The sequence below is a fragment of the Leptonotus elevatus genome, chromosome 17, assembly GCF_054856555.1.
Source record: "Leptonotus elevatus isolate MCC_2025b chromosome 17, RoL_Lele_1.0, whole genome shotgun sequence".
NCBI classification, from domain to species: Eukaryota; Metazoa; Chordata; class Actinopteri; order Syngnathiformes; family Syngnathidae; genus Leptonotus; species Leptonotus elevatus.
In genome coordinates this window covers 146,689-174,664 of record NC_141255.1, presented here as the reverse complement: position 1 = coordinate 174,664, position 27,976 = coordinate 146,689, and the positions used below count along the sequence as shown (strand labels likewise).

The 27,976-nt window shown below is 43.3% G+C and overlaps 2 protein-coding genes across 2 annotated transcripts; both read right to left on the bottom strand.

Moving 5' to 3' along the window:
* Nucleotides 1–951: 951 nt before the first annotated feature.
* sypl1 (synaptophysin-like 1) lies at nt 952–9,976 on the bottom strand. Its single transcript, XM_086060225.1, has 5 exons — nt 9,536–9,976; nt 4,968–5,086; nt 4,139–4,343; nt 3,255–3,446; nt 952–2,840 (listed from the first exon to the last, which is right to left on the bottom strand). The coding sequence occupies exons 1-5, from the start codon at nt 9,602–9,604 to the stop codon at nt 2,706–2,708; spliced, it is 720 nt and encodes a 239-aa protein (XP_085916351.1). The 5' UTR covers nt 9,605–9,976; the 3' UTR covers nt 952–2,705.
* A 902-nt stretch (nt 9,977–10,878) lies between these two features.
* Nucleotides 10,879–27,517, bottom strand: nampt1 (nicotinamide phosphoribosyltransferase 1). The gene is made up of 11 exons (XM_086059872.1): nt 27,309–27,517; nt 23,759–23,915; nt 22,072–22,175; nt 21,867–21,995; nt 19,679–19,837; nt 17,399–17,535; nt 15,725–15,950; nt 14,769–14,888; nt 14,523–14,663; nt 14,166–14,300; nt 10,879–13,517 (listed from the first exon to the last, which is right to left on the bottom strand). Exons 1-11 carry the CDS (start codon nt 27,360–27,362, stop codon nt 13,416–13,418), a joined length of 1,464 nt encoding a protein of 487 aa, XP_085915998.1. The 5' UTR covers nt 27,363–27,517; the 3' UTR covers nt 10,879–13,415.
* Nucleotides 27,518–27,976: the final 459 nt, after the last annotated feature.

Here is a 27,976-nt window from a genome sequence, read left to right as displayed (position 1 = left end):
ACGAGACGCAGTTGAGCCGCACCGACGAACGAAGACCAAGGCTCGCTGAGGAAGCTATCCGGACTTGCTATGAGGCGAGCCAGTGTCGCCATTGCTCTTCCTCCTTGTTGCTTCGCCGAGAGCCGTCCTTCCTCTCTCTCTCTCGTTCGCTCGCTTTTTCGCACGCAGCAGGCGAGGAACGATCGTGTGACGTCATCTCCGGCACCTTTCGGAAGTAGTCGGCTTGGAGTGACGAGCGAGGGTCACGACCCGGTGAGGTCAGAAGTTCAGCGTGGAGAGGAAATTATCCCCCCCAAAAAAAAGAAGCTATCTTGTTCTTTCAGTCACGACAGGCTGAAATCGGACTCTTTTTATTTTATTTTATTTTTTACCTAACATCCACATAATGGACTGATGGTAATCAATGAATACAATTTCATGTAACAAATTTGTAGAATTTAGGTTAAAATATGGGTCAGTGCAGTATGCTTCCATATATTTTACTCCACTGACCTCTTGTGGCCGAAATAAGCAACTGCACTTCATTAGGATTAATGAGAAGCAAATCTATTTCGCTCCCTTTTAAGTGCAAGCAGACTCACTAATATTTGAAAACGGCGCTCAAAGGAGGACCATTGTGAGTGGGGAGAGGGTTGGGCGTGGTCACGTCTGGCTGTGATTGACAGCAGCAGTGAAAACTACAATCGGAATTATTTCTATACTACCACAATCCATGCTAAATAAACTAACCAAATGTTATACTAACAAATCACTAAGCTAGTACAGTATATGCTCGTCCCAAGAGAAAAAATGGTGTTTATCCCCGTTTTTAACCTGAAGTCGGCACCGCACAAACATTTTTGTTTGTCTCAAGCTTAAACAAAAATGCACTAAAATGTAAAAAATATGTATCAGAAGAAAAGTTGATTTAGTGTTGAGTTGCTCTTTAAGGACACAATAATACAGGGAGGAAAAGATTACAACAGAATATATATTTAAATTGCATTGCAGAAACACAAAGGCATATTATCTAAATTGTGAATATTTCATAAAGCAACAAAACATGAAATGCTATATAGAATACAGAATGTGCGGGGGCATCACCGGTATACCGCCACGTCCATTTTTGTTTATTCCACATCCATATTTACTCACATTCCAAGCAAAAATGCAACAGATATCAAAATACATTGGAAATACCTTGCAGACACTCAACTGTCACAATGCAAACAAATCAAGCATCAACCAGTACAGAAAGAGCAAAACAATGAATGGAACACAACATAAGCAATTTGGAACATCGGAGATGCTAACAATGTCAACAATCCACGTCCAGATTCAACATTCTGCCGCTGCCACCTCATCCAGAAGGAATGATGCGGAAATGGCATTTCCTTGGCAACTGGGTTCGAAAGATGTTATGCACGGCACATGTCACGTGGCTTGCCCTTGCAATGACGGCCATTTTCTTTGGCTGAGAGCGCAACTCACTTACGAATGAAACGTCAGCAAATACACACGTCTGCTTATTGGCTTGTCATGGCGCGTATTGCTGGAGGTGGGCGTGGTTCAAACCGTGTTTGAAAAGAGAAGAAAAGAGAAGAGTACTTGTTGCAAAATAAAAAATGAAAAATAAAAGCATGTCCTACTACATTCCAAAACGAAACAATTCTAACCCGGATTGAAAGACCCCATTCAGGGCTTTATTTATTTATTAGGGATGTCAAAATGAGTGCGTTCATTGTGAGTACATTTTAAGTTCCTTTAACGCCACTAATTGTTTTAACGCCACTAATTGATGACTGCTTACTTGGAAAGCCTGTACTGGGATGAATTCCAGTCGCAACGCAGCAGACAACATCGAGCAGGAATAAATTCAATAATAATGGAGACTGGGGACAAATTGTATTTTACAATTTAAAAAATGTGCAGAATTTTACAAGTTACTTCATGTTCATTTTTAATACCACTTTTGTTAACAAGAGTACAAACATTTAGATTATTTTTTTTGTACATTTAGAACAGATGTAAAATTTGCGATGAATCAGGATTCCAAAAATGTAATCGCCTGACATCCCTACTAAATATATTCAATATGTCAGAAGATATTTGCTGAAACTCTTTTGCCAGCATTTAAATGTTCCTCCATTTTTGGGGCTTAAGGCTAAAACGGGGCCAATCGACGCACTTGCTTTCCATGCCGACGCCACTAAAATGCATCGTCCAGCTGGGCAGTCTGCCAGCACGGCCCCTTTAGAGCGCCTCATTGTTGGCCATGAGTGTGCACACATCATGGTGGGGAGAGTCAGATCAGATGAATCCTGACGTAAACAAAGGCAGACGAGAATGAATAACCTCTCCTGATTTAATGAAGCTTACAGCGAGCACCTTGGCTGAAATGAGTAAAGATGGAAATATCAAATCATATCAATGCAGTGAAAAGCATAAAAAAGCAAACGGAAACAGGATTGAGCATGTACAGAACAAAAAAACAAAGGAATTGAGGTTTTAGGTGCTATAATGAGTGAGTACCTTCCCGTTATTAGGACAAGCCAAAAGATAATAGCGGTACCCTAACGAGGACCCTGAACGTCTTTGGTGGAGCGACTTGACATGAAAAGCCAATTTGATATTCTAAAAGCATTAATGCATCAGAAAAAAGCAATTGTTTGGGTACAAAACGCCAAATGAGCAATGAAGACGTTGATTGGTGGCGCGTGTTTGCATTATATAGCCGCCGGGAGCTGCTGCCTCCCGCCCGGTCCAGGCTGGCGGGACATTTTCTGCGAGTGCCAGCGAGTCTCCTTGTACACGAACCAGGCGTTGCCGGCCCACACAAACATGTTGAGGTAGCCAAACACCTGAGGGGGGGGGGGGGGGGGGGATGGGGGCGGGGGGACAAAACATTAAAAAAACAAATGCTGGCTCATTCAAAGTGCGAGTGGGGAACACGTGAAAGTGTTGTTGCTCAGTGTCTCATGACTGTGAGTCAGGACTCGTGCTGGAGAAACTGGGCAGTAACACTTTTGCATAAATCCAACAGATGGCGCCGTTAAAAATAGTACACTAACTTTCTTCTCCAAATATATCTTGAATATACATATTATTTTGAAATCGATTTTGCATCCACTGTTTGATGCAGCAAAAGCTAAGCAAGTATTGGTTGAGCCCAACTCATTCTGCCTAGCAACAAGGGTGACCAGCAAAGGAGCAAAGTGTTTCCCACCCACGACTGAAGCCAACGAAGGCGCATTTGGGATGAAGGCCAATCTCACCACGGACATGTTGAGCGTGCGCAGGTTGGCGAACTCGGTGACCTCGCAGGTGACGTTGCTCGCCTTGCAGAGCGCTACGGTGGCGCCGATGCCTTCCGTGCCCGTGGCGTCCTTCACGTTCTGCAGGCCCTTGGCCCAGGCGGACGAGCACGCCAGCCACAGGAACACCGCCACGGCCGTGATGACAAAGTCCTACAAGTCATCCACACGCACACTCGCGCTGTTACTGCCATTGTCGAAAAGGCGGACGGCAACGGCTCAACTTGATTCGAACAGGGGTGTGTGGACTTATTATCGCCACTTTTAACCAAGTGTGTCGAAATGAGTGCCTTCATTTGGACTTCCTTTAATGCCACTCTTTTTCTTTTTTTTAAGCTGCAATTAAGGACCGCCCCCGTACTTGGAAAGCCTGTGCCGGGGGCATGAATTCCAGTCGCGACGCAGCAGACGCGTCCACGTCTAAATTTTGCAGGAACAAAATGAAATAAGAACGCAGAGTTGTGGAGACTGAGGTCAAGTTGTGCTTTACCATTTTAAAGATGTGCAGAATTTCACAAGTTACTTCGTCTTAAAGATCAGATCGCTCTTAATATGAAAAGAAAAATGCACCTATGTCTTACAAATGCATTTATGCCATCTAGTGGCAGAAAAATGACCTCAACACAAGTCAACAGCACACTTGTTTTTAATCTGAATCTTGCATCTACTTTTTTGTTAACAAATGTATGAAAACTTACGAAAAAAAGATCTTATTGTACATTTAGAAGAGATATAAAATGTGTGATGAATCGCGAGTTAACTATCGAAGTCATGCGATGAATTCAGATCAAAAATTGGAATCGCCCCGACCTCGTTTGAACATAAGAGAAATGCAAAGCTCTCACCAAAATGGGTCCAAAGTCAGAGTTCTTGTAAACGTGCATGTAGCCCAAATAAAGCAAAAGGGCGGCCATGCTGTACAGGAAGCAGAAGACGGCCACGCCCACAAAGAACTCGGCCGCGGAGGACGAGTCCCCCATCAGATGCGTGGCGCCGACGGAGCGATTGCAAATGGTGGAGTTGCCTTCCATCAGCGCCACCTGACTTAACCTGACGACACAACAAAACACGACGACGTGGAAGAAAGCAAAATGGTTGCGTTGATGTTTTCGGGACGTCTGCATTCACTTGCATCCCAAAAACATCAACATAAAAATAAAAAAAAGACAAAAATGGACAGAAGTGTTTTTCACTCAGCAGCAACGATATATGAAAAAATGACTGGCTGCTCTTTAATGCTGTTGACTTTCTTTGAGCTTTTGGTTTTGTGTTCATCTTGAAACGGACAAATCAAGTCTTGGCAAGTAAACAATGTGCCGTGCATGCAAAGTTTGCCGTGCGCAGCAGCAGCTTACGGGAACCAAAAGGCACATGAAGCAATTCTCCCTTTGGCCACAATGTGATGCGCAATTCTTAGAAATGAAAAAGAAAAACTTTGCCAGAAGTTTAGACAAATATTAAAAGGCAGCGTTTTGTAAAAGACTTCAATCTGCCTGCAATTCATTTCGTTCTTGTTGTACGCGTGAAGGGACACAAAAAAAAAAGCCGTTATTTTATTCATATTTTCAAAAATTCCCCTGTGTAATCGATTTTGGTTTTTCCCCCCCCAACAAAATATCAAACCTGCCATTGGTCTAAAAGCCAAACTCCGCATGGACGAGGCGGCGTTCTCACCTGAAGGGGTAGCGGTAATTGACGTCGAGTGTTTCGTTTCTGCCATCGCCGCACAAGATGGCCACGACGTTCTGGGCCGTGAAACCGCCGCAGCTTCCAAAAGCAAATATGGCCGTCAGCTGTTCGGAACAACAAGACAGCAAGGTGTCTAAAGTCATTGGAATTACTTGCGGTGCACCGAGTCCGGATGTCCAGACCACCGAGTCCGGATGTCCAGACCATCGTTGTGGCAAAATAGTGAAAAACGGCATTTGACTTGGTGAGTCATATTCATTGAAATATCGCACGCCAAACACCCGACGCAACAAACCGCTCGCGAGCGGCGGCTCCGTTCATCTGGACTCCATCACTGGCGCCGTTCAAACGACGGGAGGGAAATCACAAGTCAGCAACGGCGTCACTTGATCGCATCGTGGACTCGCCGTCTTCCTTTCGCTCGCTCGCCAGCAACGCCAGTCGGCACCAACACTTCCATATGAGTCGCATTGGGTTGGAAATCATTTGGTATTATGAGGTGTTGACAAATATTTGCTTATTTATGCGGGTGACAATCGCCGCAGCGGCCAAAACATCCCTAATTCTAATTAAGCTGCGCTAATAAACTGACCACCAGAGGGTGCTGGAACTGCCCAAGTGTAACTTGCCACAATGTGCTGCTTTGAATATAATGACATGACGACGAAGATATTGTGGCCATTTTAAAATGGCAATATTGCTGTTATCGTTACATCCCTCGTACCGAGTGCTGTGAAATGACACTTACGAACTGCAGTGTTCCGCCACTAATAGCGAAGACACACAAGTAAGTGACACCACCGAAACCAGCGCCATCATTTCCATATCGCTACCGCAAAACAAAGAAACAAATACTTTATTAGACGGGCTTGTGGCCTCATCGCATAAATGGCTAATGGGGGAGTTGTTGTTGTTGACCGATTCAAAGCACTCCCTCTTCAGCATCGTCCGATTTTAGTCATGGACGGCAAATTCCTTCAGAAATTGCATTCTCTTGTGATCTCGAATGCATGCTGACGATTCAAGTGTCTCCTCGGCGAGCATTCCGCTGCAGAATTTCTGGCCAGCATTTGCGATTTAGCGTGGAGGAGACCATGTGATGCAAAAGCGCGCGCACAAACGTCTGTCTTTGGAATCGGGTTTTAAGAAGTCAGACGGACATCGACGTGAGAAGACAAAGCAGATTAAACGCGGTTTATGCAAGGCCTGTGGAACAAAACAAACAAACAAAAAACGACAGTTACCAGAAAGAGCAGCGCAAAATTGCCCACTGAATTGAAACAAAACGTGGGCAAAATGTGCCATCGTTTGATATTTGATATTTGCAGTGCAATTCTTTGATTGAAACATTTTTGTGGGTGGAGAGGCTTGAACACACGAACGGCTGATCCAGTCAGTACTGACTGGTTTTCACAAAACCAGTATTGACTGGTTTTCACAAAACCAGTATTGACTGGAGTCCCCCCAATAAAACAAAACTGCACCTTTCAGAGTGGCCTTTTATTGTGGGCAGTCTAAGGCACACCTGTGCACGAATCATGGCGTCTAATTAGCATCTTGATACGGCACATCTGTGAGTGGGGATGGATTATCTCGGCAAAGGAGAAGTGCTCACTATCACAGATTTGACATTTATTTGAAATGTTTTAAGCTTGCACAATATAATCAAGAAAATATCAATATCGCGATATCGGCCCACATCATAATATGCATATCGCAAAGACGTGAATTTGGAATTCTATGATTTGATCTGAATTTGAGCAGACGCACACTTAAATGTGCATCGCCATCCAATGGTTGCGTAATTACAATGAACTAAGAATACATTGAGCTTGCTGATTTTTCGGAATGAAAAAAAGTCATTCTTTCATTAGATAAAAGGTACACGTTAAATATCACAATAATATTGAAATTTCGAGACATGTTTTTCCCAACATCGTGCAGCCCTCACCAAACACTTACGACACTTTTCTCATATAGGCATTTGCATTTTCTCAAATTTCTCTAACTTTAACACTCAACGTTCAAACCTTCATACATTTAAAATAATTGATACTACTGTAAAAAAAAACAGGCAAAATTGCCGAATTTTTGTGTGTGTGTTTCGGGTTAGTCAAATTTCAAGGCGGAAAGGATATTTCGGGTATTTGCATTGCTATCAAATGTCAAATTGGGTCAAATTTGTGCCGAACCATATGTCATGGTTCAGGGAGTGTCTCCGTGTTGTTGTGTTTAAAAGTGCTGACTTCAGCACCACATGCGCGCTTTGAGCACACGTACACGCGTTGAGGCCTCAAACCAGATGTGCGGCCACATGTTAACGGCCCGGGCGCTTCCTACAAACGCGCTCACATTCCAGCGTACGGAACGACCTGTATGAGGGGAAGCCGACATGTCACCTTCACCGCATCTGGGTCAACACCATCATCCGCACTTCCATGCATTCCAGACTTCCTGTTTACAGTCCAACTCTTCGAATCTCAGGAAGCACAAACGTTTAGGTCCGCTTTATATTCCCACTACGGAACGAGGACATCAAGTTGTTGTTCGCCAGCTCATCATATGACACAATTGACACTTTCACAAACAACCCTGAACAATGTGACCCTGAACGCAACATGCGGCTCCGTTTGGAGGAAAGTAAAAGAGTATACCGATGGAGTGGATTCACGGCACACATTGTCCCAGTTGGCAGGCAAAACATGCCTCCACGACTAACACGAGTATTGTTGGCGGAAGTTCACGTTTATGTTCGGGGGAGCGATTGGAGTGCGGGAACAGACGACAGGAAGTGACGTTTAGAGTCACAGGTGGCAAATCCCGGTCCACAAAGCAAAAACCCTGCCGCAGTTTGGCTTTAGCTGCTTGTGCTAGCTAGCTAGCTAGCTCCCTAGCAGGTAAACAAGCAGCCGAGGAGCTAGCTAGCGCATGCTCACATGAGCCAGGAGTTAGCATCGTGTAATGTGCCGACTTGTGCAATTTCAAGTAAGCAAGTCACTGCTTTAATCGTCCAAGCCGTGCGGTCAGTGAGAACCGAAGAGGATGAAGCGGTCTCCTCCGCTCTATACGTACAAACACGCGCTACATGTAAGATCCGTTTCTGCCAGACTGTTCTTCCACAAGGTGAATTATGACGGAGCACGGCTTGAATCTCGAACCGTGGCCGTTTCGAGTACGATCGTGCCTACTTTCAACTTGGGCCGTGACTGATGACGTTTCCCGAGGTCGCAAGGACGGACGGATGGATAAGAAAGCATTTTCATTTAAAGGACAGGAAGTCAATGAAATGGACGTCAGTTCACTTTGTTCACGTCGCAGCAAGAAGCAGTTTTGCCTTCCATCAGCTTCAAGTATGTGATGTTCTATCGCATCCAGAGGTGGCAAATCCAGGTCCAGAAAGTAAAAACCCTGCCAGTTTGCCTTTAGCCCCTTGCGCTAGCTGCCGAGCACCCGAGGAGCTAGCTAGGGAGCTCACTTAGCTAGCACCGAAAGCCAAACTGTGGCAGGACTTATACTTTCTGGACCTGGACTTGCCACCTCTGATCACATCAACGTACATTTTTCAAACGTAATCGGAGGTCTATTGGCGGATTATTACATCGGTTGTGCTGTGCCTTACCGACATGCTTCACCGCCATCTTGCTGTTATAAATACTCAAAGGAGAAGAACTTTGTAACCGTAGTTAGCCTTTGATGGTGCTTGCAGCTAGCGTCGAACCCAACGGGTCAACCGCCGCTTACCGTCGACAGCGCTGGTCGTCACTGAGCCCCATGATTCGGGCTTTTGTCTTCGCTTTTGTTCTAGCCTTTAGCTTCTCCTTTCTTTTTAGCGAGTTCTTGCTAGCCTCTCCTGCTAGCTCCTGCCAGCCGGGCTGCTCGCTCACTCCAAATAATAATTGGTGAATTGGTGGCTCGCAAAGTGTGGCCTCTCAGAGGCACCGTAGTGCGCGTGCTTCAAAATCATTGCGTTCTCTTAGTTCAACACTAGATGGCACGACTTGACAAACTGACAACGAGCACGAACCCTTGCGAGGATAAAGGGTTCGCAAAATGGATGGATGGAGTTGTGGGATTATAAGCCTCGTATATTTGACCACAAACTGTCAATCAACACGAACAGACGATAAAACAACACCGAGACATATATTCTTTATCCTCTGCAAAAAAAGGTAATCTAATACTGCAGGTTACTGAGTCACTGAGAGTAGTTTCTTTTGTATTCATGACCGTTTTACACGGCTCCCTGATGGCCAGGTTGAAGTAAGGCATGATGCACAGATTGTGTATTTCATTATTAATGGATATTTGACAAAACTTGACTCATTTTTTGTAAAGATGCTTTCCATCAAATGACATATACAAAATTAGCCAATAAAACTGTCCAATAGCTTTGTACTGCTACTTAAAAAGTAGTTTAGATAAGGAAAGAAAACCGCACCTCCTTGTCCTCTGGTTCTGACCCACTTAGAACCACACACACATACACAGGATTTAAAAAAAAAGAAAAAAGAAAGAAAGAAAGAAAGAAAGAAAGAAAGAAAGACCTCACTTACCCACTCCACGAGTTTGACGAAGCCCAGCGGCTCCTTCAACGGGGACAAGTTGAGCCGAAATCCAGTCATCACGATTTGGGTCCAAAACTTTTTTCCCTTTTTTTTTTTTTGGACGAAGACGAGCCCCGAATAGTGTAAGAATCGGTGATGTTGGTCCCACACAGGGAGGAAAGACACAAAAAAGAAAAAAGAAAAAAAAGGAGGGAGTGATTTGACAGCGTGACGTGGATTTTCTGGCCTATAACACTGCAAAAAATGAGGAGGGGGAAAGTGACAGAGGGGAAGAAAAAGTGGATTGTGTCGATTCGATAACGAGAATACAGGAAACTTTTTTACAGAACAAGCAACTCACTGGCGATTTTTGTTTTCACGGTTTGGCGTCTGACACGCGCACAACCACTTTTAAAGCCGGCATCCATCTTAAGTCTGCCACACTTGCATTCGCCTTGCGATGGAACGTTCCTTCTTTTTTTCCCCCCTTTTTTAAAATGTGGCTTTAATTGGCGGTCGTTGAGGCTCCAGTGCGCGTGCGCGTGCTCGTGAGCCTCCTCGATGGCGAATGAGTCATATGACAACTTGCACAAAAGGCGAATATTCTCACCAATGGGCTCTTTGCGCAGCTCGACTACTTCCTGAATTGAATACCACTCTTTGGTTTCCGGTCTTTCACGAGTGGACAAACCGATTCATCCAGGTGTGTCCGGCCATTTTGTCGAATTAGTCGTCGTGGCACTGGTTACTGAGGTCGGGCACACCTGGATGAATCACTTTGTCCAATCATCCAAGACAGGAAATGGAGGGGGGGGGGGGGGTATTTGTAGTGGATTAAGAGCCCATAAAAAAGAAGGAAGAAGAAAGAATGGTTACCGAACACAAAAACACAGTCGACGACCACATCACACGCTTCGTTAAAAGGATCAAAATTAAGTTGCTGTAAAATTTCAACGGCCACACCCTTTATATTAATGCATTTTGGTGTGTAGTATCCAGTGAAAACGTTTTTTTTTTATACTGAAAACAACTTCACAGAAAATGACACCATGAAACAAGTGTAATATTTAAGGCACTCGGAAACCTTAGTATTTTAGCCGAACTATTTTAACTACAAATTATCAACATCAATATAGTAATTATTTGCACGAGTATAAAAAAAAAAAAGTTGAACCTTTACAGTTAGACTTTGACTAATTTTTCATTGACCACCCCCCCCCCCAAAAAAAAAACAAGTTTACCAGCAAAACTTGTCCCCTAAGTGAAATTGAATGCCCTTTTTTTTTTTTAATAGTGAACACCGAACAATAAGAGAATTTCAAACCAAACAAATAAATCAAAGGTCATCCAACTGACAGGTGACTTGTTTAATTGTTGCAACGTGGGTTGTGTAAAGTGCCCGTGAGATTCCAGGACAACAAACACGCACACAATGGAAGTCAACAACAAGAGGAAAAGAATGAATTGACCATCCGTAATACAACACACACGCCCACACGTACGTTCGAAAGTCAAGCAAATTTGGATTTTGTGTAGGTAGAAAAAAGGTGTTACTAACAAAAATAATATCTATCTATCTAATGTGGCAGTCTCTCGGACCCGCCTCCGCCCCCCACACGCACTGTCTGCTTTCAGTCAAACTATGTACACAGTTGAGAAAGGCAGTACATGGCCAGGATATTTACTGCAATATACAAAATAATATGCATCTGAGGTAAGAACAGAGTCAATAAATCAACATGAACTACTCAAAAATGTGCCTCCTAGTTATGCAAAAAAAAAAGAAAAAAAAAAGGGGAGGTGATTCTTAAACAGCAGTTGTAAAATCAAACAACAAGGGAGACAAATTAAATACAATTAAAAAAAAAAGTGTGTTCTCCTTCACCGTGGTTTTGCGCTTTCGTCAGCTCGTTAAACAAGTGTGATGGTGCGAGGGGTGACGTCATAGGTGTGGAGCCATGGGCCTTATTATTATTTTTTTATATAAATCAAATGGGTTGAGGCTTGAGCAGCAAGGGAAGGTCTGAGTCATGGACATGAAAAGAACATTTCAAGAATTTGGTGAAAAACAAGATTGGAACATGGTGACATTTTTGAAGAGCATGATTATGAGAAAAACATGGACGGAAAAAAAGTGTTATGATACTATTTGGTAGTGTTAATGACCACAGTTTCAATGTAATACTGTATATCTATATAGTTTTTCTAACAATGTTCTACTAAATTCTGGATTGTTCTTAACAGGGTTGCTCATGGCGCATTTGTGGAAGGGAGTGCACACGGCGACCAGCAACATGCGGCGGCCATTAACATTTTGCTTGGTGATTATGAATTATGAATCCAGAAGACAACACGTATTTTCGCTTAATACTGTTCCACAAACTGCTGTTAAAGATGTTAAAAGGAGAATAATCCGTTTCGAATGGCTACTGCCACCTGTGGCTGAAAAATGGAACTGCACACCCTTCTGACACCACATGGGGAAATTCCAATCGGAATCCAGTGTGAAACCTATCGTGAACAGCTAAGGTGTTCATCTACTAGTTAGAAGATGTTTATTCACAAATGGTGAAATAAAAAGGCTATCGTAAAGATATATTTGGCCAAATTGTTACAGAGAGCAGAATTGCTGGGAACAACGTCAAAATAAAAGCGTCCCACTGATCTCCATGTTTTTTGGCAGGTTTAATTTTGAAGTTGGCGTGTTGCCAGATACGGCGTCAGATCTTCTCCAGTCAGTCCCCACAATGTCAACGGCGTACTCGACTGCAAAATGGGGAACCAGGCGGCTTGAAATTTGCCAGTTCCCGCCCGAACGGGATCCATTGGCAAGTATGTGTTGATGTCAGTGTTGAGTGGATGTTCTTGCTGGTTAGTTTGATACCTGTGAGGTCAACAGCTCGGAGCATCCCTTTTTCTCAACGTGGCTGATCGGAGGAGACGCGCCCGGCAGTGAGAGCGACAGATACCACGTCAAGAAAAGTGTCACGCACCTTCCCCGCCACAATAAATACCTTGCTAGTGGAAAAAGAAAACATTTCCACAATTATAATTTGCATAAAGGAAGATGTAAGACAGTCGCGCATCAGAAGCCACGCACGCACGCACGCACACACACACACGTACTTGGATCCTCTTCATTCCAGTGAAGACGTTTTTGTGCGATGAACCGACTGGACGTCAACGCTGGGTCATTTGGAGAACATTCTCCCACTGTGAAGAGCTCAGTGCCAACAAGAGGAACGCTAAAGCTGCTCTATTTCAGGAAAATGCCTCATTTTCAACAATACAAACTTGAGAAACAAAAAAGACGTGTAGAAAATAAGATGGCCTCTTGATGACGGGAATGCTCTTTGAGGGAGATGACAGCAATTTAGAAACATTTCAGGCAGAACTTGAAAGATTTCAGCCTTTTTCTTTCCATTTTGCCTGCAAGTAAACTGTAGTTCTATTTCAATATTTTTAAACACCTTCACAGGAAAGACAAAGCCAGGTAGACTACAGAGGGCACATGAACGCATTGCGGGGACCTTTGGGCGGTCTCCTCCAATGGAAACGGAGCAGCCAATGACATCGTCCCGTTTGCTCGGAGGGCGGGGCAGCAGCTCAAACAACAACCTTCCACTGGCTTGGCACGGTTCTTATTTATATACGTTTCTTCATTTTTTTTTAAGAACATTTGTCATCATGAGAAGTGAGCGAGCTCCGTGGAGTTCCCAATTTTCTCTCTCTTTTTTTTTTTAAGGAAATCACAGTTTTACAGGAATTGGGGACGCATCAGTGCACAAAAAGCCTCGGCTGGTTTTCGGGGTCGTGACGTCAGTGGCCGAGGAAGGGGGGCTCAAAAGGGGCAGTGGGGCTTAATGAAGGGCAGAACGGGGGTCAGCGTCTAGTCGAGCTCGCTCTCCTTCAGCTTGGCATTGTCTCTGACTTGGTCAAACGTGTACGTCTTCACAATCTTGCCGTTCTGGAAGACCGTGTGCAGCAGGTCCTGGTCGGGAGGAAGGCGGAAGAGGGAGAAGAACACGCGATGAACGACGGCAATCACACGCTGGACGTCAAGACAACCGTGCTGGATTTTCCTCCGTGATTCTTATTGACGAGGGCTGTCAAAATTTTAGGTTCCCTTGACGCCACTCGTTTCTTTTAGCACGCGACTAATGCCTTACTTGGAAAGCCTGTACTGGGGGAATTCCAGTCGCAACGCAGCAGACACGCCCACATCAAACTTATAAGTAACAAATGTCATAATAATGCATATATTTGTGGAGACTGGGCTCAAGTTGTATTTGACAATTTAAAAAGAGTTTCACAAGTGACTTCATGTCAACGATTAGACCGCTCTTAATATGAAAAGAAAAATGCACGGAGCTGTCACCATCTTACAAATGCAATGATGCCATCTAGTGGCAGAAAATGACCAACACAAATCAATATCACACTCGTTTTTTACAGTATAGTACATCATTTAAATTTTAACTCAATTTGATGAATTATTATGAAATTAGAAACGGATTGTACAGATATAAAATTTGAGATCTATCATGAGTTAAAACTATTAAAGTCATGCGATTAATTACAATAAAAAATGTGACCCCCCTCGTAGTGACGCATTTTCAGGTGTGCCAAGTAAACTCACCACTCCGTACTCCTCCAGGTCACCTTTGCCCTCTTCGAGGGTGACAAACTCCCCACTATGAGTCCGGTGTAAAGACAGGCGTCCTTTCTTTGACCTCTTGTTGGGGTCCGCCACGGGGTCCTTGAACACGTTCACCTTGTCGGAGGCAAGCAAAATGCTCAGTTCATCTCAATATCTAATAAGCAAATTGTGATTATTATTTCTTAAATATTGTACTTTTCACTGACAAGGCTCTCAAAGTAGTTAAAATATAGCCATGCATATAATTCAAAACAATATATAACGTTGACATTTTCACAGTTAATACAGTAACCAAAACAACGGCTGGAAAGTGGAGATTTGCGGTCCGTCCCTCACCCCGAGTCCGTTGGTGACCACGTAGCTGCATTTGAAGGAGCAATTGAGCAGATCTCTGGTCAGTTTCTGCAGCAGAGCCCCCCCGGAGCCGAAGGAAACATTCTCAATGGACCACCGGTGCTCCTTCATCCCCTCCACTATCTGTAAGGAAGAAAATCAAGTGAAGAAAGGACATTCTCACATCCCGAGTGAGCGAGACACCAGCGAGACACCAGCGAGACACCAGCGAGACACCAGCGTGCGCACCTCCTGTAGTGTGTTGATGTCCACTCCATCTCCTTGAATGACTCGGATATACGGAGGCAGCACCTTGAACCCTTTGCAGTTCTCTTCTGGGGGGAACTTCTTACCCAGGATCTCCAGCACCTAACAAGTTCATCATCCATGAAGACAAACTCACACATCATGAGAATTTGGAAGGTTGGAAAATAAATCGGGAATTTGCAGTAGGGCTAACCCATTTTGAAAAATAACCTAGTTTCTATGGAGGACAAACAAAATTAAACATAAATAAAGTGAGAAAAAAATCAGATATAAAAAATATAATTTAAAAAGAAATACAAAAAATAAATATAAATTAAATGGAAATACAATAAATAAGTAAAAATTAAAAAACGAGATAAAAAAAAAAAGAATCTAAAAAGAAATGTTGAAATAAACACAAAAAGAAATACATAAAATAGAATTAAATATCAATCAATCAATAAAAACGCTCTGCTCTCACATTTATTTATTTCATGCTGCAGACGCTCTGTCAGGACCAATTGTTATTCAAATGAGGGGGCGGTCCTAAGCGCGTCTTGGTTTGGGCTCCGCCGCTGCAAACTGCCATTCAATGGTCGAGTGAGCGGGTTGCAGTTGTAGTGACAGTGGACAAAATAGTCGGCATGAAATACATGAATGTGAGAGCAGAGCGTTTATATTGACATTTATTTGTGTATTTTTTTTGTATTCATTTCTAAAAATTGGGAGGAGGGATCTCATTGTTAATTTTTTTATTTATTCTCACTTTTATTTATTTTTACTAACTTGTTTTAATTTCCATTTATATTAATTTTTTCTAGTATAATTTTAGAATTATATATATATATATATAATATTTTTTTTATATACACGCTTTTATTTATTTATTTTTAAATTTTGGCAGTTTTGGTCCTTCATATTTTTCCACCTCACTTTTTCCACCCCCCTCAATATTGCACCTTCAACACTGTATCCAGGGGGTTCCCCGAGTCCGGCCGCACGACGAGCGGCGCGTCGGCGCTGCGCGATTCGACGAGGCTGCGGAGATCCTCGCCCCAGATCTTCTCGCAGGCGTTGTAGATGTCGTAGCTGTCGCTGACAATGGAGACGGGCACGCCGGGGAACTGCTTGATGATGTGCTCAAAGGCGTCCTTCTCATGGTCCTTGCCCCACGCTGTGATGGTGCTGTGGCCAAGGTGACAAAAACAAGTTGCTCCAGCTGCATCTCCAATGACAACCGCGTCAAAAGCTTCATTTATTTCAGTAGTTCAATTTAAAAAGAAAAGATTCACTACAAACTATTTCAAGATGTAGCTACTATGGGCAGAAAATTGCATTTTGAATCGCTACTGCCGCCTGTTGACGAAAAATGAAATTGCACACAGCCTTGTCACAGCCGCAGAGAGGGGGTGAGAAATTCGAACCCGAATCCAGTCTGAAACCTATTATAATATATCTAGGTAAAAAAAAAGAAGAGAGAGACAAAAATAATCTAAGCAAATCATGCACATCTCCAAGTTGCAGTTACATTTTATGTATGATTTATTGATTTAACTATTCTAAATACGGTATTGTGGTTAATATTGCGTTCATGGAATATGAGTTAAGCCGTTTTTATCCATCTCAGAAGGCGGCCATTTTGCCACTTGCTGTCGACTAAAGATGGCATCACAGTAGCTCGGCTTCAGGAAACAGGTGAGCTGTGATCGGTCGTTGCCTGAGCAACCGTGATGTCATCTTCAGTCGACAGCAAGTGGCAAAATGGCCGCCCCCTGAGATGGGTAAAAACGGCTGGATTTTGCTGCATAACTCATATTACACAAATGTCATAACGTCATGTTTCGATGAGCGAGGTCACATATAACATATTATTGTTAAGAAATGTTGAAGGTTGACTTCCACTTTAAAGGCTTAGGAGAGTACAGACACTGTACAAACATTGCATTCCTCAAAACATATCAACCATAACGATTGTTTACGGTGCAATGGAACCCGAGCCTTTCTAAGGTAAACAGACGACTGTGTCATTCTATAGCAGCTACTATGGCAACAACGCGAGCTTCCTACAACGCGCTGGTGCGGGAACGAAGGACGAATCCAAGCAGCAGTAATTGCCGACAGAGTGAGTGTGTGCATATGACGCAAATGGCCCAGTGCCATAAAACAAAAGCACAAAATCACATCTTCCTGCCCCCAGCCAATCATGGTACGGGGGGGGGGACACACAAGCCCCATGACAGCAGCAGATGTCTCTGGGTGGGTTTTGGACTACAGCTGGCAAATGCCACCAAACAGAGCGCAGCTTTGCTATTGCGAAGCTTGATAGTCATGCAAAGACCCGATCGCCTTGAATGACTGACGAAAGAGGCCAAGATGATGGATAGCGCCACCTGTTGATTGCCATGCACAAATGTGTTTTACGGTGAACCCCCTTTATCCCGGGGGATACGTTACAGAGACACCGGCACTGCGTTTCAATTGAGCGCAACAATATGAAAAACATTTTTAATAGATATATTTGGACCCCGCCTGCATGCTTTAAACTTATTAGAACACACTTTTTTTAAGTACTCCTTAGTGCCTGTGTGAGTATGTGTGTGTTTGTGTGTGTGTGTGTTTGTGTGCGTGAGTACCTGTGTTCTGCAGCAGGCACAGAGAACCCTGGCACTGGGTCCTTGGTGCCATAGTACTTCTTAATCACACAAATTCCAGCGACCGTGTCCGTGCCCTTAAAGTTGACCAAGTGAGCAGAAGCGCCAATGCCCGCCGTCTGTCGAAAACAGCAGAAGATCAGATAGAAAAAAAGGAACATGCCAAAATGTATTCCAATATGGTTACTAGTTAGAAAATGGAATTAGTTACGCAATCCAAATACCATAATATTAAAGTAACTTAAATACTTATAATTACTCCATTTCCAAATATGTTGAAAACATTCAAACAAACGGAATAAAAATCGATATTATTTTTATATATTTGTCGGGTCTTTTCCGTCTGTCTGTTTAAAATGCATGGTTTTGAAATACTGGAGGAAACCTGAGCACCCACAATTCAAATCCAAAGCTACTATGAGGGAGGGAGACATGCGAACCGCTTGTGCATTATGCTGTTTCGCCAGATCCATGGATGAACACATAGATTTATTTAAGTTGCATAAGGGTAGCTGATAGATAGCCCACTAGCTATTTATCTAGCTAACTCAATAGGCTAGATAGATAGTAGGGCTGTTAAAAAAAAAAATCGATTCGGCAATATATCGCGCAATTCTCGAATCGATTCAATATGCATGTTTAAACATCAATTTTTGGTGGTAAATATTCAACAAAACGTCTTACTTAGGGTTAGGGTTCACACTTTAAGCTTGGAAGAATATGATATTAGTGGAACATTAAGCCTTAATATTTTATTTCAGTGCTGTTCAAACATGAAACAGACTGCAAGCTGCTTGTTAAATACAGTGGCTCAGTCAGAAACCCCAAGTTTCAGATCAATTCATACATTTTCATACAAATCTTACATTGTACATGTACAAGTTTACTAAATAGTATTTTCTAAATTTGAGTAAAAAAAAAAATCTCAAGAATTAATTTATATATTCGTATCAGCATTAATCGAATTGTGACCTATGAATTGCGATACGGATCGACTCGCTACACGTAGCGTAGCAATATTCTAATGTGAGGATTGCTTGGCGGTTAATGGGACGCTGTTTATAAAACGAAAAGGCAGGATGGAGACGGATTTCTTCTTAATTGAAACTTTACTCGTCACACGCGGCAGCGAGAGCGACAACACTTCCTGATCTTCTATCAGCTGACTCACACCAACCAATCAGAAGCAAGGGAATGACGGAGAGCAGCAGATTCCACACATCAACTTAGATACTTGTACAAAACATACCAAAATGTATGAAAGTGTCAATAATAATTCTGTAAAGTAAATATACATTTGAACAAATGAAGTTAAATGCTTGATCGTGCGGGCGTGGACCTTCACAAAGCGAGGCGTCTGTCGCTGGCCGTACGCAACGCTTCAAAGTGTGAATGCTTAACATCCTACGGTTAAAGCCATTACTATCTCCTTATTTGAAAACCCCACTGAAAAGTATTGGCACAAACCTAGTAGTACGCTACATGTATTTCTCGTACGTTTCTGAGTTTTTTCTCACAAATCTGCCACTTTATAAATGCTTTTTTTCTCGGAATACTGCCTCAACCTCTTAAAAAAAAAATGTATACGTGGCGCCAATACGCCGTCGTAGGTCTATACACGACATCAACTGCGGGGGGGAAAAAAAACATTAGGATTTTTTTTAAATTCCAGATGACAAATTGAACAGATGGTATTGGTAATATGGCGTTTAAATAGTAAAGCTGTGGGTGAAATTGTGGCGGGAATTAATTAAGCATTTACTTACAAGTTGCAGACGTAGGGCTAGCCTGCTAGCTCTTAGCGCTCCTCCATGGTAACAAGCAATCCGGATTTGTTTGACAGCTCATACGTTTCTTTGTAAATGTTATTTAAAATTAACAAATCCTCAGTCACGACCCATTTTCCTGAGTGACTTTTGAAACTGACCGCGTTAAGACCAACACGTATCCAACCAGTGGCAAGTCTCATGTAAATGTTGGCCAACAAAAAAGCATACGTGGGACGACCATTGAGTTACATTGTGAGCAGTTACGCACTTTTTGTTTGGCCAACAAGCGTGACAGCGCCTCTTCCAAGCATTTTAAATGTTATGCCACATTTTTATGAAATGTATTTGTAATCGGATTACCTTTTTTTTTTACTGTAACGGAATACAGTTACATTTTTTGGGATCCTAAATACGTAACGCCGTTACATGTATTCCGTTACTCCCCAAGCCTGACACCACATGACTTTGCTCCACGCTAAAATGTCCTCAGTACCTCTTGGGAGGAGACGCCCCGGTAGCCAAAGTCGTGTAATTTGTACTCGAGCCCTTCCAAGTTCCCGGACGTGTCCAGGAGATATTTGGCCAGGATCTTCTTCTGCTCCCTGGAGTTGGTCGCCACGGTGATGGGGTACCAGATCTGCACGAGGATGGTCTAAAACAAACAGCAAGGACAGTCATTGCTGTGCCAAGTAGTCAACTGGATCGAAAACCTTAAAACTAACAGGCCGACAAGTGGCTCACATTCCTTCATATTTCCAAATGCATTCCAGGCCAAGAGAAATGTGAAAACAAGCAACATTGCGCAGCACGCACAATGTGTGCGTATAGTGACGGTCACACCGTGTGTGTGTGCGTGTGCGTGCGCGATCACCCAAGGCTGAGCTATTATCTGTGTGCGGGAGGTTGCTTTGAATAGTTGGCCTTTGTTAGCAGGATTATGCAAAAAGAAAAAACGTCAATGAACACACACACACACACACACACGCACACGCACGCACACGCACACTAAACAGACTCATGTGATTCCATGACCACGCCTCCTTTTGCATGCATACACAAGGTCATGCAGCATTAGTTGCATATCGACTTTGACTACACTGTAAAAAAAGAAAGAAAAAAAAAGAGTAATATTTACTTGAACAAACCTAATAACGTTTGTTCACTCAGAAATTCTAAGTAACTTTTACAATGAGAGTTTTGAGAACATTTGCCAAGTTTCTTGGAAAAAAGCTAATGTAAGCGTTGAGGAACGAACCTATGACCTTCAGCTTGGGTGACAGCTTGTCAGGGGGAATCCTCGTACCTCCAAGAGACCGACCGGTTTTGCAGCAATGCAGTATGGCCACGAGGCAAGCAGCAAGACTGGCATGGCTCAGGTGCTAGCATGTCTGTCTTCTAAGATGAGTGTCATGATTTAGTACATAGCTTTCCCCCCCCTAATAATAAACTAGTCTAATGTACTCAAAACTCTCCTTGTAAAATTTACTTTAACTAAACTTTACTATGCTTTTTCAAGTAATTATTACTCTCCATCTTTTTTACAGTGTGTAATCAAAATAGCGGTCATGGGGGTATCATTAAAAAAACGATAGCTGCAGTGTTATAAATGAGAGTAAAACGGGTAACAATGCAGAATGCTGCATTTAATTATATCATCTCGTTCGTGTGTGTGTGTGTGTGTGTGTGTGTGTGTGTGTGTGTGTGTGTGTGCGCGTGTGTGTGTGTGACGTGCCTAGTTGTAATCACTGTGTGCAAATGTGCTTGAACAAATAGGCCTCCTTTTATGTTTACATTTTAGATAGTAGTAGTGGTGGTTTGCTTCCTCCCACGTTCCCCAAACATGCACATTTGCTTCATTAAAGACTCACAATTGTACGTGCGAATCATAAGTGTACCTCGATACGGCTCGTGCACGGGTGGGCAAGACATTTTGCAAAGGGGCCACGTGAGAAAGTGAACACTTGCCGAGGGTCAAGCCAACCTCGGCTTTCTTTTACATTCTTTGAAAAATGTGTCTGGTTTCAATAAAATGCTACATGTGTAGATATGAAACAATAATAGTGTAATACCATTTTTAAAGTCAATCATAAGCAGTCATTAAAATGAGATCTTTATCCGTTCAAAATTCTGACATCAATTTTGTACATCAATTCATATTAGCCCAGCATATTTTGACTTCATGGTCTGAGTCAGATACTGGGGGAGGGTCCGACGTGGCCCCCAACATTTTTGAACACTCGTGAACATTTGATTTGTTCATTTTACTTTTATGTAAGATTTTACATGTAAATGCAGAATATGTATGAGGAAAAAACATATTCAGTCCTCTTACATTGGAGTAGCACTTTTTGGCATTCTATGCGGTGTACGTATAAGCTGCTAAAGAGCTGACTCGCAACCAGGACACCCCGGACCCGGTCATAACCCATGGCCTGCCCTATGCTGTTGATCTGGCTGCGTCAACGCTGCCAGTTGTCGTGGTCAGGAGACCCCGGTGAGAACCGTGAGGAATCTTCTTGTTTGGATTTGAAAGACATTTGACCGGCATCCTGCGATTTTATCATTGATCATTTCAACATCAAATCAACATTGGATGAATGAGCTCCACTCAGGTTCAAAGGTTTTCTGGTCACGAAACCCATCGGTTCAAGCATTGGCTTTCGGCTTCCTCTTGGACTCACCTCCACCCAGTTGGTAAGCCAGTAGCATTCGGGATCGGTGCTCTCCACTGTGAACAAGACGTTGCCACGGGGGATGACGCTGCCCTCCGGGACCGCCTTGATTTCAATAGGCAGGCGGCCGTTGTATTTCTGGGAGAAGACGCAACCACAACGGGTCACACACTCGCTCCAAGATCCCCAAACTTTTCAACGTTGACTTTCTGACCTCCAAAATGTACGTCCACCCTTTCTCGTTAAAAACATCATGCTGGAAGTGTTCTCGGTACACCTCCTTGGCCTCCTGGATCTTCTCGGGAGTGACTACCTTTCCTGGACAGGAGAGGGAGTTAGTGTGATGTGAATACAACATTTAAAAAAAAAGAAAGAAGAAGAAGAAAAGAAGGAACCCAAGGGACAGGAATGCTATTTTACTGTCCACGCTTGTAATCCAATTAGAAGCGTCCCATGCGCAGTGACAGGGAGTCTTTGTCCTCTCACTCACTCGCACTCGTCGATATTCGATATTCGCAATTTCTCGCTCCGCAAACAGCAATAAAGATCCCATTGAATTGACTGAGAAATCCTATTTCATTGAGGAGCCACCGGATGTGATAGTATAGTGGATTACTGTGGATTACTTTGGCTTCTTGTGCTAAAGATGAGCACAGTTGGAGGTCACAGATTGGTCTCATTTGGGGACAATTTCAATGACAGGAATGCACGAATTAGGGGCAAACTGACATTTTGAACATTTAGCATTTTTATGAAAAACTAAATAGTGGGAGTGTAGCAGCATATGCGGGTTGCTGGCAGACTCCAAAATGCAGTCTTAGTGCTTGCGTTTCCACACTATATCCAAATACGTTCTCCTTAATATACAGTAAACTGCAAAAACTGAAATGCAACCACGTTTTCTTGTTTTACTGGAAGATCATTTCACTTATTCCTTAATTCCATGACTTTTTTTTTCTTGTTTTGAAGATCCGTTTTTTTGCAGTGCATGCCACTTGAAAGAAATGAGAAATACGGTGGGATTTTTTCTCGCCTGCAAACCAGACTCGCGTCGTCGCTGTACCACAGACTCGCTTTACACATCAAGAGCATTTCGGAGGCGGGCCAAACCTAACCAAACAGAAAGAACCAATCACCGGAGAGCGAAGTTACGTTTTCAGGGCATTTCCAATGTATTTTCATCTGGCGTAGTTGGCGAACAAACATGGCCAACATTCTGTGCAGTCTTTCTTTGTTTCTTTCTTTCTTTCTCTCTCTTTCAAGAAAGTAGGTCTGGCTTGCCAGGCTACATTTCTACCATTTTGTTGAAAATTTGACACCATTTTAGCCTCGTAGCATAATTGCCCAAGTCATTTTCAACTCACAGTTACAATAATCAATAAACGAGAACAACATTTCTTGTTTTACCCAAATTGTTCAGAATGGACTTAACGATGTCGATATGCATGGTCTTGTTCTGACCGGTCTTTGTCCCAAAACCTTTCTGCTCCTTCAAGTACACTTAAGTTGGAATAGTTGCGGGATCAAGAATGAAAATTGAGCGGTTAATCATTAAGCCGGCTTGGAATGAGGAGGGAGGAAGTGGTGATTGGGGGGAGGGGCTGCTGGTCCTCGCTCATTGGCTGAAAGAGCAGCTGTGCTTTTGTGTCCCTTGCTCTCACCCGGGGCACCTCTGCCACCGCACCGTGAAATCCTCTTAGGAGGCCAAGGGTTGCTTTTTTTCTTAAGTAGTGAAAACGAGAAACGCTTCAATCCAGCCTCATTTGTATGGACCAAATGAGAACGATTATTTGACATGAAATAGAAGAAACATTTGCTTTGTGATGGTCAGGATGCCCTTCTTGGTCTGTGTCAGAACGGCAGGTAACATTTGAAACTACAACAGAGGAGTCAAGAGTTACCTTTGAGGTATTTGTGGAGGATGTACTGAAGGCCGTAGAAGACCGTTTTGTCGTATTTGACTTTTCTGCTTTTGCCGGGATCCGTCCTCTTCTCGCGGCACTCAAAGTACGAGTAGACTTTACTCGTGTTTGGGGGGTATTGCTTGTAATGCGTTACCTGCAGATACGGAACAAAATGGCGGAGATAAAGATTGTTACTGTAAATAAACTTCATGTGACCCTGCAACTAAGTTCAATGTCTGGCTAATCCAGCACGGTGTGCATTATCTTTGAATTGCACAACGGAGAGCAAAATGCTTGCAAAATACCGCGTGAGAGCTTCGATGCATTTACAGCTTCTGGGAAAACGTGATCCAAAAACAAACTCATTTATGGAATGGGATTTTTTTTGTTACATCAGTGGTTTCAAACTACAATGTAACAGGTCAGACTTTGTCCAACAGAGACATGCCTGGGCATATTTCCTCAAACAAGAAGAGCTCGTGCTAACAAATAAGAAATGACGACGTGTCCGCGTTGGCCGTCCGTTATAGCCACACTGAACGATTGGAAGATTGAACACTTGCTGTCATTATACTGAATTCAATTCCTTGAAAGTTATCGACCATGGTAGCGAAAATGAGTGTAACAAATTGAAAGCCTACAGAAATCCGATTGAAATGAATGGAGGTTCAGTGTACATTTGTCAGGCGTGAACGAGTATTCGAGGAATGTCGCATTTAAAAGCAGATGTACCGAGTAGCAACGAGCAAGGGCGTGCAGCGCCCTTTGGAGGGGCAGGTGCTTAAACTCAAAAATAAAAAAAGTGGGGTGAAGCACATGATCACGTGCCTGGACTGCTTATTTCATGTCATTGACACGCCAAAATCAGAACAGCTGCATGGCAACCGAAATTTCTCATAAAGCTTAGATTGTTATTTTTTTTCAAAGCATACACATCAGCCCCAAAATATCTCACACTCTGTCGATTACTTTCCAAAGGGCAATATAAATCGGGCTCTGTGCGACATGATTAAGAATTGTGATATCACAACGATCAGATGCGATGCAAATGTGCGTGACGTCAGCCAATCAGACGGAAACAAAAAGTAAACAACGAGCGAACGCGCAGCTAAACGAGCCACGACTTGGCGTCATCTTCCCAAGATGGAAGCGTTTCGACAAGATCATTCTTCCCCGGCGTTTTTTTTCTGGTGGTATCTCGTGAAGTAAATGAAGACGTCGTGCAAGCTAAGTACTCCAAAACTGTGAACACAACAATCCTGTTAAATCGTTAGAACAAGCTCGCGGAGCAACATGTGGAAAGCATGCACAACTCTAACCCTAACCGCGTGTCCTGAGATGCGACCAAATGTCAAACTTCATCGGAGTTGCGAGGCTCATTACAACTGGTGTCGCCACATTTTTATTGACGGCAGGCTAGCACGCAGTATGCTCTGTAATATAATGTTTACACGAGCTATCAAATAACGGCATTTGTTTTGCTTGACTTTTCTGCATTCTATGACCGTGGCTTTTGTTTACTGTGGGTGAGACGGCGTCAATAAAAACGGAGCGACCAACTTACCCAACGCAAGCGGCCTGCCTTCGAATACTGCCGCGCATCTTGTGGTATGACGTCATACAAGGATAGCAAAATAATAATCATTTGTTTTACGTAAATAATGTTGCTGAATTTGAGTTTGGAAAGGCAAAAAATGACTTTCACCATATATATTTTTTTTAATTGAAGAGTTATTTACTGTCATGTTGGCCTTTGAACATTTGAACAAACCAAAGTTGTTTTTGTGTTTGACTAAATGCTCAAACTTGATTCTGTGCGGCCCACAGGCTCAACCGCATTTGAGATCGGTGGCCGAGAAGGGTGTGAAAACAAGAGCTACCGGCAAATGTCAACGACCAACTCCGCTTATTTGACCCCTGCCGGTGCCCTTTCAAGGACTCAAAATAGAGTCAAGACATTCACTGGGGAACGTGGAGCTGCCCACGCACACACTCTTCTACTATCCAGCTTTATCTTGGGCTATTCTAAAAATCAATGTACACTCACCGACTTCAAATGAATCTGTCCAAAGGTTACGTGATCGGCCAAACGAAATAAAAACAATGAGATGAAGGTTACTTCAGAGCTTGTCCGAACTGTACTAAAGACCGTGTTTCAAATGTGTTGCAGCAAAGGAGAGGGCCCCCCTTACGATGAGCGAAATGTCACGAGCCCCCCGTGCCTTCACTTGTCATTGTGCATGTTTGTAAACAATAGTTGCTGAAAAGAAGGCCCAACCAGTTTCTCTTTCAATTGTATATTAGACGAAACCACAGCAGCCATTTTAGAAAGACATAAAACCCGATCCCTGTCATGACCCTTCTATGACTTAGTAGTATTTAGTATCAGGTAGAACTTCCTTTCATCTTATTTTAAGAGAGACGCTTGCTTGCTCTGCATGGATGTAACATTTACAGGTACAGAAAGCTCTTCGTAATGAACAAAATGATGCCAAAATGGCGATGTTGTTCCCAACCAGGAACTGTCAGGTGCACAGGGCATTGTGAACAACCTCTCGCCTCTTCTCATGCATTGAACAAAGCAAGCGCTTCGGGATCTATTTGTAGATACAGGTTGATCATTTGTCCCAGGATGAAACAGAAAACTCGTAGTTTGGGTTTGAATTTGAGTTTTTGTGACCCCAGTCCTGAAGCTTTTCTGACATATATAAACAATGAGATAATGCTTTTAAACTTAGAATTGTATCCACATATCGCCTTAAGGTTAATGTACAACTTTATGAAAATAATACAATTGAAATAACAATTATATAGTATTAAAAAAGGCTATATAACCACATAGATGAACAATGATAGTGGCAGTGCAATCACGTGACATGGCAAGTGGCAATTCGCCTGACAACCATCCATCCCAGGCGAACTAAATCCCCCCAGATGTTCCTTATAAATGGTCCCGATGATATACCATACAATGTATGCTTACAACAAATAAAAACGTAAAAAAATGATATCAGTACTAATGGCGCTACAACGTAGCTACGGCGCGAAGGTCAGTTGCATTTAAACTTTTTGCTTGTCCCTCAAGCTTAAATGTTCACTCGCCTCGATCTATTTGGACTAAAAACAATGTAATAAGAACACCTCCTGATTGAGACTTTTTCCCACGGAGGCGCATAAGAGCGCTTGCTAGCTCGATGCTAACCAATGTTAGCTTGTTCCTATTCATCTTCCCCAATGGCTTGCACGTCACTTAGCACGTTAGCTTACTCGGCTAGTGAGCGGATAGCATCAGAAAGCTAACCGAGTACCGACCGGTGCAAGTGGGGAGGAATTTCAAGCCGACAGAGGGATGCTTTGTTTCAGTCGCAACCTCCCTCCGTCTCTCCTCCGCATCCTCAGCTCGACTGGGCCTGGTGGCGACCACCTTAGCGCGGTGGCCTTGGGACTGATGGTGGAGCCACCTTGACTCAATGCACGTCCATCCATCAGCCCCGCACGCCCCCTCTCGTCAGCCCGCCTGAGAGCGACCCCATCCCGGGGACGGTACCTTGTAAGAATCGGTGGCGAGCAGGATGTTGAAGTCGGCGTCCCTGTGCTCCATCTTTGCCCCACTCGTCGGTTGTCAGTCAGTCGCAGCTGTTAGAGGGTTGCGCCGTGCCGCTTGCCTGCCTGCCTGCCGGGAACTCCTGGCTGATAACGTAGCTGGGCAAAAGGGGGGGGAGGAGGCGGCGGCGGACGGAGCCGAGGACTGGTGGGGGTGGGGGTTGAGAACGGCGGGGGGGGGTTGGAGTGGGGGTGGGGATGGAATTGGTGGTCGCTGTAAAAAAATATTCCGAAATGGCTCGGCTCTTCTCGGTTCTGCCCGGCAACGTTAGGATGCCAGCCAACCAGGAAGCGTGCAGTCGCCGAAGATCGTATAGTGAAAGATGATGACAATTATACACACATTTTCACTATTTGCGGCCCCTTTTTAAAATGATGCTATAACAAATGAGTGTGTTTATTTATGAGAGTAATTTGTCATCGGCATTTAAAAAACAAAAAAATCCAGTTTGACTTTAAAGATATGCAAACGAACCTATTTTAATTTTAATCTATAATCCCTTCTTTTCTTTTCTTTTCTTTTTTTAACCAACGCTATGTTTAAAACAAAAACACTGACTATGCTCACAATCTGACTTCCGGTCAAAATGAATAAGAGTTGGCGATCCTCTC